A 17,200-nucleotide genomic window follows, 5' to 3' on the forward strand; every position below is an offset into this window, starting at 1 on the left:
CCCAGGACGGAGCCCTGTGGCACTCCACTTGTCACTTCTTTCCATGATGAAGATGACGCATTGGTGTGCACCCTTTGGATTCGTTCGCTTAGCCAATTACAGATCCACCTAACCGTAGTTTTGTCTAGACCACATTTTACTAGTTTGTTTGCCAGAAGGTCGTGGGGGACTTTGTCGAAGGCCTTACTGAAATCCAGGTATGCTACATCCACAGCATTCCCTGTATCAACCCAACTCGTAACTCTATCAAAAAAAGAGATCAGATTAGTCTGGCATGACTTGTTTTTGGTAAATCCGTGTTGACTATTAGCAATGACCGCATTTGTTTCTAAGTGTTTGCAGACCACTTCCTTAATGATCTTTTTCAGAATCTTTCCTGGTATCGATGTGAGGCTGACCGGACGGTAATTGTTTGGGTCGTTCTTTTTTCCCTTCTTGAAGATAGGGACCACATTCGCCCTCCTCCAATCTTCCGGGACTTCTCCTGTTCTCCAAGAACTCTCGAAGATAATTGCCAGTGGTTCTGAAATAACTAGTTCCTTCAATACTCTTGGATGTAGCTGATCTGGCCCTGGGGGCTTGAATTTGTTTAGAGCGGCCAGGTGTTCCTGGACAACTTGTTTCCCTATTTGGGGTTGGATTTCCCCCAATCCTTCGTCCATTCCATGTTGCTGAGGTTGAAGATGGCTTTCTTTTTGTGAGAAGACCGAGGCAAAGAAGGCATTAAGCAGTTCTGCCTTTTCCCTGTCCCCTGTCGCCATCACCCCATCTTCTCCTTGCAGTGGCCCTATCGCCTCCTTTTTCTTCCTTTTTCTACCAACGTAAGCAAAAAAGCCTTTTTTGTTGTTTTTTATGTCCCTGGCAAGCCTGAGCTCATTTTGCGCTTTAGCCTTGCGAACCTTTTCCCTACAGGAGTTGGCTATACGTTTGAATTCTTCTTTGGTGATTTCTCCCCTTTTCCACTTCTTGTGCATGTCACTTTTGAGCTTTAGCTCAGTTAGAAATTCTTTGGACATCCATTCTGGCTTCTTTGCACTTGACTTATTTTTCTTCTTTGTTGGCACTGTTTGCATTTGCGCCTTGAGTATTTCACTTTTGAAAAACTCCCATCCATCCTTAACTCCCTTGTTTTTTAATATTGGCGTCCATGGAATGCCGCTCAGTAATTCCTTCATTTTTTGGAAGTCAGCTCTCTTAAAGTCCAGAATGCGTGTTTGACTTGTCTTAGTTTCAGCATTCCTTTGTATTGCAAACTGCAAGAGCACATGGTCACTTGCCCCTAAGGATCCAACCACTTCAACTGTATTGATCAGGTCTTCCACATTTGTTAAGATTAGATCAAGAGTTGCTGATCCCCTTGTTTCCTCTTCTACCTTCTGGACCATAAAATTGTCTGCAAGGGAAGTGAGGAATTTGTTGGACTTTGTACTTTTGGCTGAGTTTGTTTTCCAGCAGATATCGGGATAATTGAAATCACCCATGACTACTATATCTCTTCTTTGTGCCTGTTTGGTCAGCTGTTGACAGAAGGCTTCATCAAGTCCTTCATCCTGACTTGGAGGTCTGTAGTAGACACCCACGACAAGATCTTTTTGAGTCCCGGTTCCCTTGATTCTTATCCAGATGCTTTCAAGCTGGTTTCCCGGATTACAGTCTTGCATTTCTTCTGCAACATAACTGTTTTTGACATATAAAGCTACTCCCCCTCCTCTCCCCTTTGTTCTATTTCTGTGAAAGAGGTTATAGCCCTCAATGGCTACATTCCAGTCATGGGAGTCATCCCACCAGGTTTCAGTGATGCCTATGACATCGTATGTGTGGTGCTGTGCTAAGAGTTGGAGTTCGTCTTGCTTCTTTCCCATGCTCTGAGCATTAGTGTAAAGACATGTAAGCCCCTGTGACCTCCCCTTGAGCTGTTTATTTGGGATTATTGTGCTCTCCGTACTTGGTCCTTGCTGTGTTTGTGCAGCCCTCCGTTTAGCCTTTTGGCGGTTCCCTGTGGTCGTGGGTAATATAGTGTTCGCCAGGCTGTTGTTCCCCTCCCCCAGTGGATCTAGTTTAAAGTGCGCCTGATGAGGTTTGTGTGTCTGTGTGCAAAAAGATGTTTTCCTACTTGTGTGAGATGCACCCCATCACTTGCCAGTAGTCCATCCTCTTGGAAGAGTAGACCATGGTCAAGGAAGCCAAAATGCTCCTCTTGACACCATTTTCTGAGCCAGTTATTGACCTGTACTATTTTTCCGGCCCTTGTAGATCCGTGTCCTACAACGGGGAGGAGGGATGAAACGATCACATGTACATTATACAGTTTTAGCTTTGTTCCCAGAGCTCGAAAATCATTTGTGATCTTTTGAAAAGTATGCCTAGCGGTGTCATTGGTACCTACATGAATCAACATAAGGTGGGGAGGGTGATGGGGCTTTAGGAGCCTGCTGAGCCTCTGAGTGATATGGTGTATTTTTGCCCCCGGAAGGCAGCATGTTTCTCGAGCCATCCCATCCGGTCTGGAAATGATGGCTTCCGTTCCTCTAAGGAGGGAGTCACCTACTACCAAGACCTGTTTCCTTTGAGGATTGACAGGATCCCTTTTGTGCAAGACAGTGTGTATGTCCCCTGAAGAGTGTTCCTGTTGAAGTGAATCGTGTAGGTGTAAAGTGTTGTCCTCCTCCTCAACATCCCCAGTGCATTCATCAATGACAATCCATTGAGATACATCCGAGAGCCCATTACTCTCCCAAGGATGTTCCTGTTGCTCCTGGTCTACGATTGCGGATGGAGCATTTGCATGATTACATAAGTGTGAATGTGGTGATGCACTGTCCCCGTCAGGGCTATCCCCTGCGCATTGATCAAGGGTGGCCCACTTAGTGGTATCTAAGAAACTGTGGTCCTCCACAAGATGAGTTTCCTGATTGTATGTTAATGATGTAAGAATTTCAAATCTGTTGTGTAAATCCAGCTGAGCAGAGGAGTTCTGCGGAGGCTGCCTGGTCCTGTGTCTCCTTCTATGGGTGACCTCCTTCCAAGTCTGAGGGTTGTCTACCTTTGAGTTGATCTCCCCATAAGGTTCCTGATCATGGTCCTGGTGGTGTTGGTGTGATGCAGGCTGCAGATCTACAGCAGAGTGTTGTGCAGTGTCCAAGAAGAGCTCGAGTGCCTGAATTTCCTTAAGGGTCTTAATACGGTGAATTTCCTTAAGGGTCTTAATTACTTGGCAACTGTTGCATATAACTCTCACAACTAGAAGCCCAGTCCTGATGCAATCCTCTTAGTCCAGCTCTCCCTTAATTTGCAACGCAACCTGCATCCATTGCTGGCTCTTCCTTGCTCTCAGTCTCTGACATGTGTCCTCTCCTCAGATTACTCCTGTGCGTTGCAGCGTGACATCCTGCTTCAAGGGCGACTCTACCTATCCGAGAACTGGATCTGCTTTTACAGCAACATCTTCCGATGGGAAACCACAGTGAGTGTCTTGACAAAAGGCAGAAATCTGGAAAAAAAACCTTTCTTCCCTATAGCCAGTCACTGATCTCTGTGCTATCTTCCCATGACAGATCTCCATTCAGCTCAAGGAGGTGACATGCTTAAAGAAAGAGAAGACAGCCAAGCTGATCCCCAACGCAATCCAGATTTGCACAGACACTGAAAAGGTGAGGTAGTACTAGGCATATAACCTGTGTGCGCCTTTAGTAGTTTCAAATACTCCCTGTGAGTTGTGTATAGCAGAGTATGTCAACACAAGATTGCCAAGTTATAGATTTGGCTTGCTTTTTATACGTTTGGATTTTACCTCTAAACATTCTGCCTATAACTGAATATATAACTGTTCTGAACTCACTGCATTTCATATATTTTTCTGCCCGCACATGCCATACCACAGCTTTCCTATATATATAATATAATTACTCCCATTATACCTAACAGTTGATTATGATAGTTTGGGCTTTTTTGTGTGTCAGGAATGACTTGAGAAACTGCAAGTCGCTTCTGGTGTGAGAGAATTGGCCATCTGCAAGGATGTTGCCCAGGGGACGCCTGGATGTTTTGATGTTTTTACCATCCTTGTTGGAGGCTTCTCTCATGTCCCATGGTTTGGACTGAAGAGGGTCTAGTTTAGAAACATTCTGGATGATAAGTCCCAGAATTTCCCTAGCACTTTTCAAGAATTTTGGATAACAGTGCTGCATCATATTTACTGCATTGTATTCTTCTCATTCTTTTTCTCCCATATGAGCCAGTTGGAAAGACTTTGTGCCACAGCTCATCAGAAACTATATAAATCTCATGGTTCTGCTCCTGGCATTGGGCTGAAAACTTAGAAGTTTGCTAAATATCTAGGAAGCCACAAATACAAGTGTATTTGTGTTAGTTATTTACACCTTGTATATATTTAGGGCTCCTACATATATTGATAAACAATACAGTGGTAGTACAGTACTCAGGGAAGGGCCACATAATGATGATGATGATAATAATAATAATTTATTTTTATACACCGCCTCCATCTCCCCAAGAGGACTCGGGGTGGCTTATATGGGGCCAAGCCCAGATAAAACAAACAAAGCAAAATAAAATAACATCAGAAAATACAACATGAAAATTAAAATGAACATTTTAAAATATAAAAATAATAAACATCATAAAAACATGAATTTGGCACCCAAGTAAAGAGGATAAAAACGAACTGGGAAAGGTGCATGAGCTCCCCGTCATTCCTCCCCTCCATTTCTTCTAACTTTTTAATCCCTACAGCACCTTCCCTGTGCAGTTTCTCTTTCAAACAAGTCTCACATGGAGTATTGATCATGTTTTCAAACTGAATTGCGTTCCTGGAAATGCAGCTTGCTTTGGAAAAAAATTGAGTGGGGTGGATTTTGTTGCCAAGTTTTTTTTTATCATGTCAGAAGCGACTTGAAAACATGCTGCAAGTCGCTTCTGGTGTGAGAGAATTGGCTGTCGACAGAAACATTGTCCAGACGTGTTAGCTGGGAGGCTTCTCTCATGTCCCTGCAAGCTAGAGCTGACAGATGGGAGCTCACCCCACCTCCCAGATTCGAATTAGCAACCTTTAGATCCACAACCCAACCTTCAGGTCAGCAGTTCAGCTGGCACAAGGGTTTAACCTATTGTGCCACCACGGCTCTGTTGCCAAGTAAGAACCCAGTATCCCTGTGTATGCAAAGCCAGAGCTGTAATACAAAGTTATGGCCCCTGCCAGTAAAACTGAAAATTTTCTCCTGTATGACATTTTGCTCTGTCTCTTTTGTGTCATAGTAACGGCTGTCTCTGGACTGCAGCAATTACTGTATTCTTTCCAATGTGACCAATGTACTTTATATACTTGAGTATAAGCCTAGTTTTTCAGCCCTTTTTTAGGACTGAAAAAACCCTCCTTGGCTTATACTCGGGTGAGGGTCCTGGTGGGCTTATATTCAGATCGGCTTATACTCAAGTATATATGGTATATTTATTATTTTTCTCTATTATTATTGGCATTGTTACATTTATTATTTTACTCTATTAATTATTATTATTACATTTATTATTTTACTCTATTATTGTTGTTACTTTTACATTTATTTTACTCTATTTTTATTATTAATAATACATTTATTATTTTACTCTATTTATTACTACATTTATTATTTTACTGCCTTTATCATCATCATCATTATTATTATATTTATTATTTCACTCTATTATCATTAAAAGGATACATAAGCACATTTACATTGAAGAAAATGAAAATAATGATTTAATCAGAGTTGAACAGTCATATCTTAAATTACAGTTTGATGTAAAAATTCAAAAATATTTAAATTACTGATGCCACAATTAATGTAATTTTATTGGTATTTCGGCTTATACTGGAGTCAATGTTTTCTCAGTTTTTTGTGGTAAAATTAGGTGCCTTGACTTATATTTCGGTTGGCTTATATTCGAGTATATACAGTACATTGATCATTTCAAAGCCGGAGCCCCCGGTGGCGTAGTTTTTTGTTTTTTTCCGTGTCAGGAACGACTTGAGAAACTGCAAGTCGCTTCTGGAGTGAGAGAATTGGCCGTCTGCAAGGACGTTGCCCAGGAGACGCCAGGATGTTTTTGATGTTTTACCTTGAGGCTTGAGGCTTCTCTCATGTCCCCGCATGGACATGTCCCTCGATTCGCTTATGACTCGAGAAATAAATAATAAATAATTAATTAAATAAAGCTCTTTTGCATGGAAGATGGAGCAACAGCACACACACACACACACACACGATTCGAGCACAAGCTCTAGATGCCAAAAATGGAAAAGATGGGAAAAGCCTTTACCTCTGTTTATGTATTGCCTGTCCTTGTTAACTGTACAAAGGCATTGATTATTTGTTGTATATTTGCTCTGTAATCTGCCTGAGTCTCCTATTATTATTATTATTATTATTATTATTATTATTATTATTATTTGAAACACAACAAGATGACACTCTGAAACACAACAAGATGACACTCTGTAGCAGACACTCTGCTGGCTGTTGCATTGGACACCACATCGGACACTTCCCAAGTGGTTGTTGTTGTTATTATTATTATTATTACTTTGAAACACAACAAGATGAGTCCACAGCAGACACTTTGCTGGCTGTTGTATTGGATACCACATCGGACACTTCCCAAGTTGTTGTTGTTGTTATTATTATTACTTTGAAACACAACAAGATGAGTCCACAGCAGACACTCTGCTGGCTGTTGTATTGGATCACACGTTGGACACTTCCCAAGTGTCTAGGACTGTGTGATTTATTATTATTATTATTATTATTATTATTATTATTATTATTATTATTATTATTATTATTGGATTAAAGCCTTGTGACTTGAATGTTGGGTTGCTGATCTGAAAGCTGCCAGGTTCGAATCCCACCCGGGGAGAGTGCGGATGAGCTCCCTCTATCAGCTCCAGCTCCATTCGGGGACATGAGAGAAGCCTCCCACAAGGATGATAAAAACATCAAAACATCCGGGCATCCCCTGGGCAACGTCCTTGCAGATGGCCAATTCTCTCACACCAGAAGTGACTTGCAGTTCCTCAAGTCGCTCCTGACATAAAAAAATATTTCAAAGCCATGCACGGCTGCTTATGTTAAATTGGGTGAGGAAGAACACAGTGGTTGGAACAGAGGGAGCACCGAGCGAAGTGCCTCTCCTCTCGTTCTTCCTCAGGTCGGGGAGCCTCACAACTCAGACAAGTTGTGCTTATCACTTCCACAGATCTGTTCCCAATTGCATCCCTATGCCTTCTACTGTGCTTACAGCAAACACTGAAGCACAGGGACACAGTGTGCAAGACTGAATGTTCTGCTAACTGCCTTTCCCTGCACTAGAGAGATTTACAGATAATAATACAGATGAACATGAGCTTTGCCCTGTCCCAAGGTTGCTGACTTCTAACCCGCTCCTTTCCTTCCGTTCCTGATTTCTTCGGCTTCAGCCTGTTCCTCAGCTGATGTTCTTTCGGGTCAGAGATTCATCTCTGCAGAGGGTGTGTCTAATCTCTACTGGGCTGAGTCCGATCTGCTGACCCAGCCAGAGGTGCAATATCCCATAAAGAGGAAGCACATGGGGCCAGGGGGAGCAGAGTGTGACCTGTCCCTTGAGGGCACATAATCGGAATGAGTTTATGTGGGATAATATAACCCTTAAGAGTGCTTAATCAACCAATGTACTTGCAGTGAGAGTGATTAAAGAACAGTTGACAGATCCCTGCTCCCTTTTGTCTCTTTTGTGCATGCTTTTTGTAGATACGAGAATGGTCTCTTTTGTTAGCATCTGTTGATGCACAGTCACTGGGATGTAGCCATGGCATTTTTAAAAATGGAAAAACTTCCCCTTACCTTGGCTGTATGTAGTGACAGGGAGTCGCAACTCAGACTAGTTCATCTTGCTGTAGACACCAGGCAGCACACAGTAGATAGTCTTTTGTAATTTTATTGAGCAAAAGCAGAATATATATAGTATCAAAGCAGGCAGAAATATAGTTCCAAAAGTAGATGCAAAATAGAGTCAGTAAATCCAATAATCCATAGACAAGAAGTAATAGTCCATTCCCAAAGATATACAAATTCAAAGGTTACAAGGATTCACGAACAAGAGTATATCCAAAGCAGAAGTAGCATGAAGACATAGACCATCCACCCTGATGAAGCGAGAATTTGCTTTGACAAAGATTTGCCCTTCAACACATTGTTTTTAAAGCAACACAAAAATGCATTCTTTTCCCCTTCACTGGCCTCCCTTTTCCCAGCTAATCTAAAACTTCGCCGTGGCATTCCTTTCCATTGTAAACGATCAGCCCGAGAGAGCAACGGGCCTTCAGACTCGCCCTGGCTATCAAGGCCAAGCTCCTCATTACCATTATCTCGCACCTGAGCCTGAGACAGATCAAGCTCATTATTTCCCATGGGAATGCTTCCTTGGTTCTCATCTGTGACAGGCTGCATCTGGAGCTCATCAACAGGCTGCACTTCTGAACCAGCCTGTGTTTGAATCCCAAAATTCCTCACAGCATCATCCTGAAACTCATCTTGAATACCATTATCTGACACCTGCATCTGTAATCCAAAATCCCTTTCCTCGTCTTCACTCTCTTCAATCTGGAACTGCTGCTAAGTCACAACACAGGGAACTTTGGGGAACTGGCAGGTTATTTCTTCCCCTGTCCCCCAATTAGGATAATTCTTCCCATTTTCGACTGAAATTATCCTCTTGATTAACATGATGTCCGTCGTTCTCTATGTATTTTATTTATTTACTACATTTATACCACACTCTTTTCACTCCGAAGGGGACTCAGAGTGGCTTACAAATCAAATGTACATACAATATATTATTAGAATAGCACAATATAAGCATTACATTACTATATTGTACTATATCATTATATGGTAATATTATTAGTAATATTACATTTAATATATAATATATAATTAATATTATATTATTATTAGTATAATATTGTACAGTAGAGTCTCACTTATCCAACATAAACGGGCCGGCAGAATGTTGGATAAGCGAATATGTTGGATAATAAGGAGAGATTAAGGAAAAGCCTATTAAACATCAAATTAGGTTATGATTTTACAAATTAAGCACCAAAGCATCATGTTATACAACAAATTTGGCAGAAAAAGTAATTCAATATGCAGTAATGCTATGTAATAATTACTGTATTTACGAATTTAGCACCAAAATATCACGATGTGTTGAAAACATTGACTACAAAAATGCGTTGGATAATCCAGAATGTTGGATAAGCGAGTGTTGGATAAGTGAGACTCCACTGTATTACATTATAATATTATCAATATTATAAGTATGTACAATATATTATATATTTATAAATTTATATATATGTGTGTGTGTAAAATTAGTATAGCATGTTTCTATGGCACAAGAGACAAGATGGAACTATTTTCATGGCTCTCAGGTTGGTATGATGTCTTCCTGGCTCCCCCGTTTTGAGACATACCCCAACACGAGAAGCCTTTTTTTAAAGACCGCATCTATTTCCATTCATTTTGTCATTATTATTTATAATTATTCAAGCAATAAAAAGTCATAAATAAGGTATTCCATCTAGAACACACATGAAATTATCCAAGAGAGAGAAAATGATAATCAAAATTCTTTAAAAACCAGAATTTTAGAAGTAATGTTCATTCTAATCCTTGTACTATTGTTCATCTTTTCTGTATCCTTAGACAGCTATTGTTGATTGAATACATAAGCCGGTAATCCCCATTATAATATCTGTTTTAGATTTAATTTCATACTCTTTTCTCTCTTGCCTTTCCCAGCATTTCTTCACATCCTTTGGGGCCCGTGACCGTTGTTTTATGCTGATCTTTCGCCTTTGGCAGAATGCGCTCTTGGAGAAGGTAGGAATGGCTGGATAAATGATACAAGAGCAAGCAAGGATATGGCAGCTAAGTCATGTTTCAGGTTTATTCAGTGAGGGCCCACCTCTGAAGTGTGTGTGCATACCCATAGTCTGAAATAGGAGTTCAGTGTAGAAAACTATTGTGTAGATCAGGGGTCCCCAAACTAAGGCCTGTGGGCCGGATGCGGCCCTTCAAGGTCATTTACTTGGCCCCTGTCCTAAACTTTAGACTTAGGGTTGACCTAAGTCTCTCTGGTCTTTGGAGGTCTCTTTGCTTAGCTATGGCCTTATGAGACCATCTAGATGGCTTTTTGGAGGTCACTTTCCTTAACTATGGTCCTATGAGATCGTCTAGATGGCCTTTGAGGGTCCCTTTCCTTATCTATGGTCTTCTGATGGCCTGATGAGATCATCTAGATGGCCTTTGAGGGTCTCTTTCCTTACTTATGGTCTTCTGATGGCCTGATGAGATCATCTAGATGGCCTTTGAGGGTCCCTTTCCTTATCTATGGTCTTCTGATGGCCTGATGAGATCATCTAGATGGCCCTTGAGGGTCTCTTTCCTTACTTATGGTCTTTTGATGGCCTGATGAGATCATCTTGATGGCCTTTGAGGGTCTCTTCCCTTACTTACGGTCTTCTGATGGCCTGATGAGATCATCTAGATGGCCTTTGAGGGTCTCTTTCCTTTCTTATGGTCTTATGAGACCATCTAGATGGTGTTTGGAGGTCTCTTTGCTTACTATGGTCTTATGAGATCATCTAGATCAGGGGTCTCCAAACTATGGCCCTCCAAGGTCATTTACCTGGCCTCTGTCCTAAACTTTAGACTTAGGGTTGACATGACTTGAAGGCACACATCAACAATCCTAATTTTGGACTATTTCATCATATTCCTGCCCTCCAACAGTCTGAGGAACTGTGAATCGGCCCTCCACTTAAAAAGTTTGAGGACCCCTGGTCTAGATAGAGATGTGAGGGCTGTGATTTTGCATTGATTATTTAGGCTGTTCAAATCCTACACACCACCTTGGCTTTTTTGTCCTAATTCCATGTTCTTCCCTCAGACCCTGTCACCCCGAGAGCTCTGGCACATTGTCCACCAATGCTATGGATCTGAACTGGGCCTCACCAGTGAGGATGATGATTACGTCTCTCCCGTTGATGAGATCAACGGCTTAGGGTGAGTGCTCATGACCCTATAAGTATCCTAATTCCTCACAGGCTTTCTTATCATTAACTTAACATGTCGTATGAAACTATTCTTCCACCTAATAAGCAAAAAAAAAAAAAAAGCCTACTGTGTACTTCTACTTACAATTTATAACACAGACCATTAATTCTCCAAACATGCCATGTATTACCTTTTATTCTCTTTTTCATAAGAATTGCATTCTTTTAAAAACACGTTAATTGACTTGTCTGTTAATAAAATAATTGATTTGTCAATTTCTGCTGTAGTCAAACATTTTTGTAATCTGGTCTTCCGTGGCCAAAATCTCAAAACTTTCCCACTTTTGGGCATATACAGTAGAGACTCACTTATCCAACATAAACGGGCCGGCAGAATGTTGAATAAGTGAATATGTTGGATAATAAGGAGGCATTAAGGAAAAGCCTATTAAACATCAAATTAAGTTATGATTTTACAAATTAAGCACCAAAACATCATGTTATACAACAAATTTGGCAGAAAAAGTAGTTCAGTACGCAGTAATGCTACGTAGTAATTACTGTATTTGCAAATTTAGCACCAAAATATCACAATGTATTGAAAACATTGACTACAAAAATGCGTTGGATAATCCATAACGTTGGATAAGCGAGACTCGACTGTAGTAGTCTTGCTGCCGTAATCATATACAGTAGAGTCTCACTTATCCAACATATATGGGCCGGCAGAATGTTGGATAAGTGAAAATGTTGGATAAAAAGGAGGGATTAAGGAAAAGCCTATTAAATGTCAAATTACATTATGATTTTATAAATGAAGCACCAAAACTTCGTGTTTTACAACAAATCGACAGAAATAACAACAACAACAACAACAACAATAATAGCAACTAATACTACTACTTTATTTTTGTATCCTGCCACCATCTCCCTGCGGGGACTCAGGGCTGCTTACATGGGGCCAAGCCCAACAACACAATTAAAAATAGACAAAAATAGAATAGACAAAAACAAAAAATAAGTATTTTTTAAAAATTTGGGATTCTATTTCATGTCCTCTCCTCTGCCTCTTCTTTTTTAACAGAAGCCCGAAAGAGATTGGAGATGTCATTGACCTGACTGACTTGACTTCCCGTTGCACCTCAGATCTCCGTCTGGACAGCAGCCCCTTGCTGGACAAAAGGGATGCTGCCCCAAGCATCAATTCGCTGGCCAGCAGCAGTGACGGAACTACTTCGGTGAGAACAGCTGAAGGGTTCAGAAAAAAGGATTTGAAGTTAGTGCACTTGACCAGGGCTACTTAAACCTTTCCACTCGCAACCCCCTTTGGCCCGAGAAATTTCTATGTTACCCCAGATATATAGGAATTTAAAATAAATACCGCATATATTTGAGTAGAAGCCGACCCGAATATAAGCCGAGGCACCTAATTTTACCACAAAAAACTGGGAAAACATTGACTCCAGTAAAAGCTAAGATACCAATAAAATTACATTAATTGAGGCATCAGTAGTTTAAATGTTTTTGAATCTTTACATCAAACTATAATTTAAGATATGACTGTTCCACTATGATTAAATCATTATTTTAATCTTCTTCAATGGAAAAGTGCTTATGTATCTTTTTAATAATAATAGAGTGAAATAATAAATGTATTAATAATAATAATAAATGCAGTAAAATAATAAATGTATTAATAATAATAAAATAGAGTAAAATAAATGTAAAAGTAACAACAATAATAGAGTAAAATAATAAATGTAATAATATCAATTATAATAGAGAAAAATAATAAATATACCATATATATTTGAGTATAAGCTGTCACGACCCAGGCTGCAGAGCACCAATAACCATACACAGAGGCCAGAATCTATCTAATATATTTATTGAGGAAATATATAAAGTTAATAAAAGCAAGTGTAGGAAATAGTTCAGAAGTAGATCTTTCAGGAAAGGTCAAAATTAGTCCAGAGAAACAATGTCCAATATGAGATATTAAGGTCCAAAGTTGTAATCCAATAACCGAAACACTCACTTTGCCAAGCAAAGTGAGGGGAGAAGACAAGGTCCTTTAGTCCATGAAACTTAAGGCAAGGAAATAACTTGATTCTTGGATACAAGGCTTAATTCAAGGCAACAAAGAACAAGGAGCAAAAACAGGATCCGTGGTAAATTCGTGGCGAGGTCAAGGAAGGCAAGGCTGGGTCCGTGAAGCAAAACAAGGTCCTGGGAAGCAAGCAAGGCTGGAAACGGGAGCGTAGTCCACACACAACCTACTCCCGTAGTTGACGAACTGACTCCGCAAGATTCCTACGAGGGCAAAACACCTAAGTCGGTTTCCCGCCAAGAGCAGATTCTCTGGGGAACCAGAAGCGAAAGCCATTCTCTGGGTCCAGATGCATGACTCCTTAAAGTTTCTCATGGGAAGCAGGCTAATCAACCATTTGTTTGGCCGCGATTCTCAGGCTTCTGCGATTAGCCTGTTGAGCTCCTCTCTGTTGTTGACAATAATCACGGCGAGAAAAAGGGGGAGATTTTGGCTCAGGGCTTGTTTGGCAAACTTCTGGAAGGCAAACCTCCTGCAGGTGCAAGGGTTCCAGTTCTGGCTGAGAAAGTTCCAATTCTGACTGAAACGGAGGAAAACCTAAGTTTTCCTCTTCATCTGTCACAACAGCGCTAGGAACGGGACTACATGGCCCATGAGTCATCACACTATCCCCCTCCTCAAGCCCCCTCTCAAAAATGGGCTCTCTCCCCGAGGTGCGGGGCCGCGGCTTGGCGGGGTAGGTCTGATGGAAGCGGCGGGTTAAATCGGGGGCATGGACTGTGGAAGCGTCTTCCCAAGAGCGTTCTTCGGGGCCAAAACCCACCCAGTCAATGAGATACTGAAGGCGGCGGCTATGAAAGCGAGAATCCAAAATGTCCTGAACCTCGAATTCCTCCTCCCCATCCACTAAAACAGGAGTGGGGGCCGGCCGGTCTGCATCGGGGCGCACACCATCCGCCGGAAGGAGCAGGGAGCGATGAAACACTGGATGAATGCGCATAGAGCGCGGAAGTTGGAGTTTGAAAGTCACGGGGTTTAGTTGCGCCACCACTGGATAGGGACCAATGAAACGGGCATCTAGCTTCCGGCAGGGACGGTGGGAGGGCAAAAAGCGAGTGGACAGAAAAACCCGGTCTCCTACCTTGATTTCGGGGCCCGGCTGGCGATGACTGTCAGCGTGGCGTTTATAGTCCTCCTTGGCTTGATCCAGTTGTTGAAGCAAAAGTTGTTGCACCGCTGTGAGTTCTTGCAGCCAGTCCTCTGCTGCGGGAACTTCTGAGGTTTCAATGACAGAAGGAAAGAAACGTGGATGGAAGCCGTAGTTTGCAAAGAACGGGGTTTCTTTAGTTGAAGCCTGGACACCATTGTTGTAGGCAAACTCCGACAGCGGCAACAGGGAAGCCCAATTGTCCTGCTGATATTTCATATAACAGCGAAGGTATTGTTCCAAAGTGGCATTGGTGCGCTCAGTTTGCCCATCCGTTTGGGGATGGTGAGCCGAAGATAAACGAGAGTCTATGCCCAATAGTTTTTGTAGTGCTTTCCAGAAACGAGAGGTGAATTGAGACCCACGGTCTGTGACCAAACTCTTGGGCAATCCATGTAATCTGAAAACATGCTGAAGGAATAAATCTGCGGTCTCCTTGGCCGTGGGGAGGCCACTGCAGGGAATGAAATGGGCTAATTTGGTAAAAAGGTCCACCACCACTAGGATCGTGGTGAATCCAAAGGAAGGTGGTAGGTCGGTGATAAAATCCGCAGAAATTATTTCCCATGGACGGGATGGTGTAGGAAGGGGATGCAATAGCCCCGAGGGCTTCTCCCTTCTTGTCTTGGAACGCTGGCATACCGGGCAGGTATTGACATATTTTTCCACATCCTTGCGGATCTTGGGCCACCAGAAATCTCTTAGGATCAAATGCATGGTTTTAAATAGTCCGAAATGCCCTGCTGGCTTGCAGTCATGACACAGACGAAGGGCCTTTTCCCTGCCCGGTCCGGGAGGGATGTAGACGTGATTTCTATAGCAAAGTAACCCGTCCTTAAGCGAGAAGGGAAATTGTAGTCCTTGACGAAGTTGATCTTGAGCCCAGGCATCCGCCTGTTGACTGGCCCTGATTACCTGAGCACAAAGGGGCCCTGGAGAAGAGGGGGTTGATTCAATTGGAGTGGATTTGGTGTTCCCCACTGTGAGCGTGGCAAAGTTCTCGGGCTGCAGCAATTGGGATTCAAAGGTCTCTCTGCGCCCTGCAGCATATTCTGGTTTCCGTGATAGAGCATCTGCTTGCTTGGTCTGAGCTGGGGTTACATAATGAATCTGGAAGTCAAAACGTTCAAAGAATAAAGCCCAGCGCTGTTGCCTCTGATTTAACTTGCGGGCAGTTCTTAGATGCTCTAGATTCCGATGATCAGTATGGACCTCAATGGGAAATTTGGCCCCTTCTAACCAATGTCTCCAAGTTTCAAAGGCTGCCTTTATGGCCAAAAGTTCTTTTTCCCAAATAGTGTAATTTCTCTCTGGGGCTGTTAGTTGACGGGAGTAAAAGGCACAAGGGTGAAGATGATCTCCCACTGGTTGCAAGAGTACAGCCCCAATTGCCACATCGGAGGCGTCAGCCTGCACAACAAAAGGGGTTTTAGGATCTGGGTGCTGAAGGATTGGCTGGGACGTGAATAATTTCTTTAGTTGCTGGAACCCTTTCTCTGCTTGTTCCGTCCAGCGGAAGGGCTGTTTCCCACGGATGCAGCTGGTGATTGGATCAGACCAGCGGGCAAAGTCTGGAATGAACTTGCGGTAGTAGTTCGCGAACCCCAAGAAACGTTGCACTTCTTTCTTGTTGGTTGGCGCCCGCCATTCCAATACTGCTGAAACCTTTGCCGGGTCCATGGAGAGCCCTAGTGGTGAGACACGGTATCCCAGAAAATCTACCTCTTGTAGATCAAAAGCGCATTTTTCCAGCTTGGCGTAAAGTCCATGATCCCGCAATCGTTGTAACACCATTCTGACGTGGTTCTCATGTTCCGATTGTGATCTAGAAAACACCAAAAAATCGTCCAGGTAGATGATCAAGAACCGATCTAGATAATCCTGAAAGATATCATTGACAAAATGCTGGAACGTTGCGGGAGCTCCACATAAACCATAATTCATGACCAGGGACTCGAATAATCCGAATTTAGTCTGGAAGGCGGTTTTCCACTCGTCCCCCTCCCTGATGCGAACTAGATTATAAGCCCCCCGAAGATCCAGCTTGGTGTAAACCTTGGCCCCTCGTAGCCGATCTAATAGGTCCGAGATCAAAGGCAGGGGATAACGGTTCCGCTTGGTGATATTGTTCAATGCTCTATAGTCCACCACCAAGCGTAGATCCCCTGACTTCTTTTTCACAAACATCACTGGGGAAGTGGCTGGGGATTGAGAGGGTCTAATGAATCCCTTGCGGAGGTTTGACTCTATAAACTCCCTGAGAGCTTCTTGCTCTGGTTCAGTCAAGGAGTAGAGGTGTCCTCGCGGGATCGGGGCCCCCTCCACCAAGTCAATGGCACAGTCATAAGGCCTATGCGGGGGTAGTCTCTCGGCTTCTTTTTCATTGAAAACATCCCAAAAGTCTGAGTATTTCTTGGGCAAGGTGATGATGGGTTCAGCGTCTGTGGCGTGGCAGACCTTGGCTACAAGACAATGGTTTTGGCAATATTTAGAAGCAAACTGCAGTTCTCTGTTGGTCCAAGAGATGCTAGGGTCGTGGAGGGTCAGCCATGGGATTCCCAAAATCACAGGGAAGTGAGGAACCTCGGTAACAAAGAAGGAGATCTCTTCCATGTGTTCCCTTATCCACATTCTGGTGGGTTCAGACCATTGGCTTACTGGACCTGTCTTGAGGGGGCGGCCATCTATGGCTTGCACCACCCGGGCGTTCTTGAAATCGTGATATTGTAATCCCAGAGAGTCGGCATACTCTCTATCAGTGAAATTGTTTGTCGCTCCTGAATCTATCATGGCATGGATCATGACGGGTCCTTTTTTTGCTGACCACAAGGTGACCACTAGGAGGAATAGG

At 42.6% G+C, this 17,200-nt stretch overlaps 1 protein-coding gene across 1 annotated transcript in view; it reads left to right on the top strand.

Annotated features, from left to right (window-relative positions):
• gramd1a (GRAM domain containing 1A) overlaps positions 1 to 17,200 on the top strand; it is an 88,581-nt gene that overhangs the window by 41,942 nt on the left and 29,439 nt on the right. Inside the window, exons 6-10 of the mRNA XM_062962561.1 lie at positions 3,360 to 3,463; positions 3,555 to 3,650; positions 9,837 to 9,917; positions 10,987 to 11,102; positions 12,177 to 12,330. Of these exons, the coding sequence (XP_062818631.1) occupies positions 3,360 to 3,463; positions 3,555 to 3,650; positions 9,837 to 9,917; positions 10,987 to 11,102; positions 12,177 to 12,330 (551 nt within the window). The remainder of the gene's footprint in view (positions 1 to 3,359; positions 3,464 to 3,554; positions 3,651 to 9,836; positions 9,918 to 10,986; positions 11,103 to 12,176; positions 12,331 to 17,200) is intronic.

Source organism: Anolis carolinensis, unplaced genomic scaffold, assembly GCF_035594765.1.
Source record: "Anolis carolinensis isolate JA03-04 unplaced genomic scaffold, rAnoCar3.1.pri scaffold_10, whole genome shotgun sequence".
Lineage (NCBI taxonomy): Eukaryota > Metazoa > Chordata > Lepidosauria > Squamata > Dactyloidae > Anolis > Anolis carolinensis.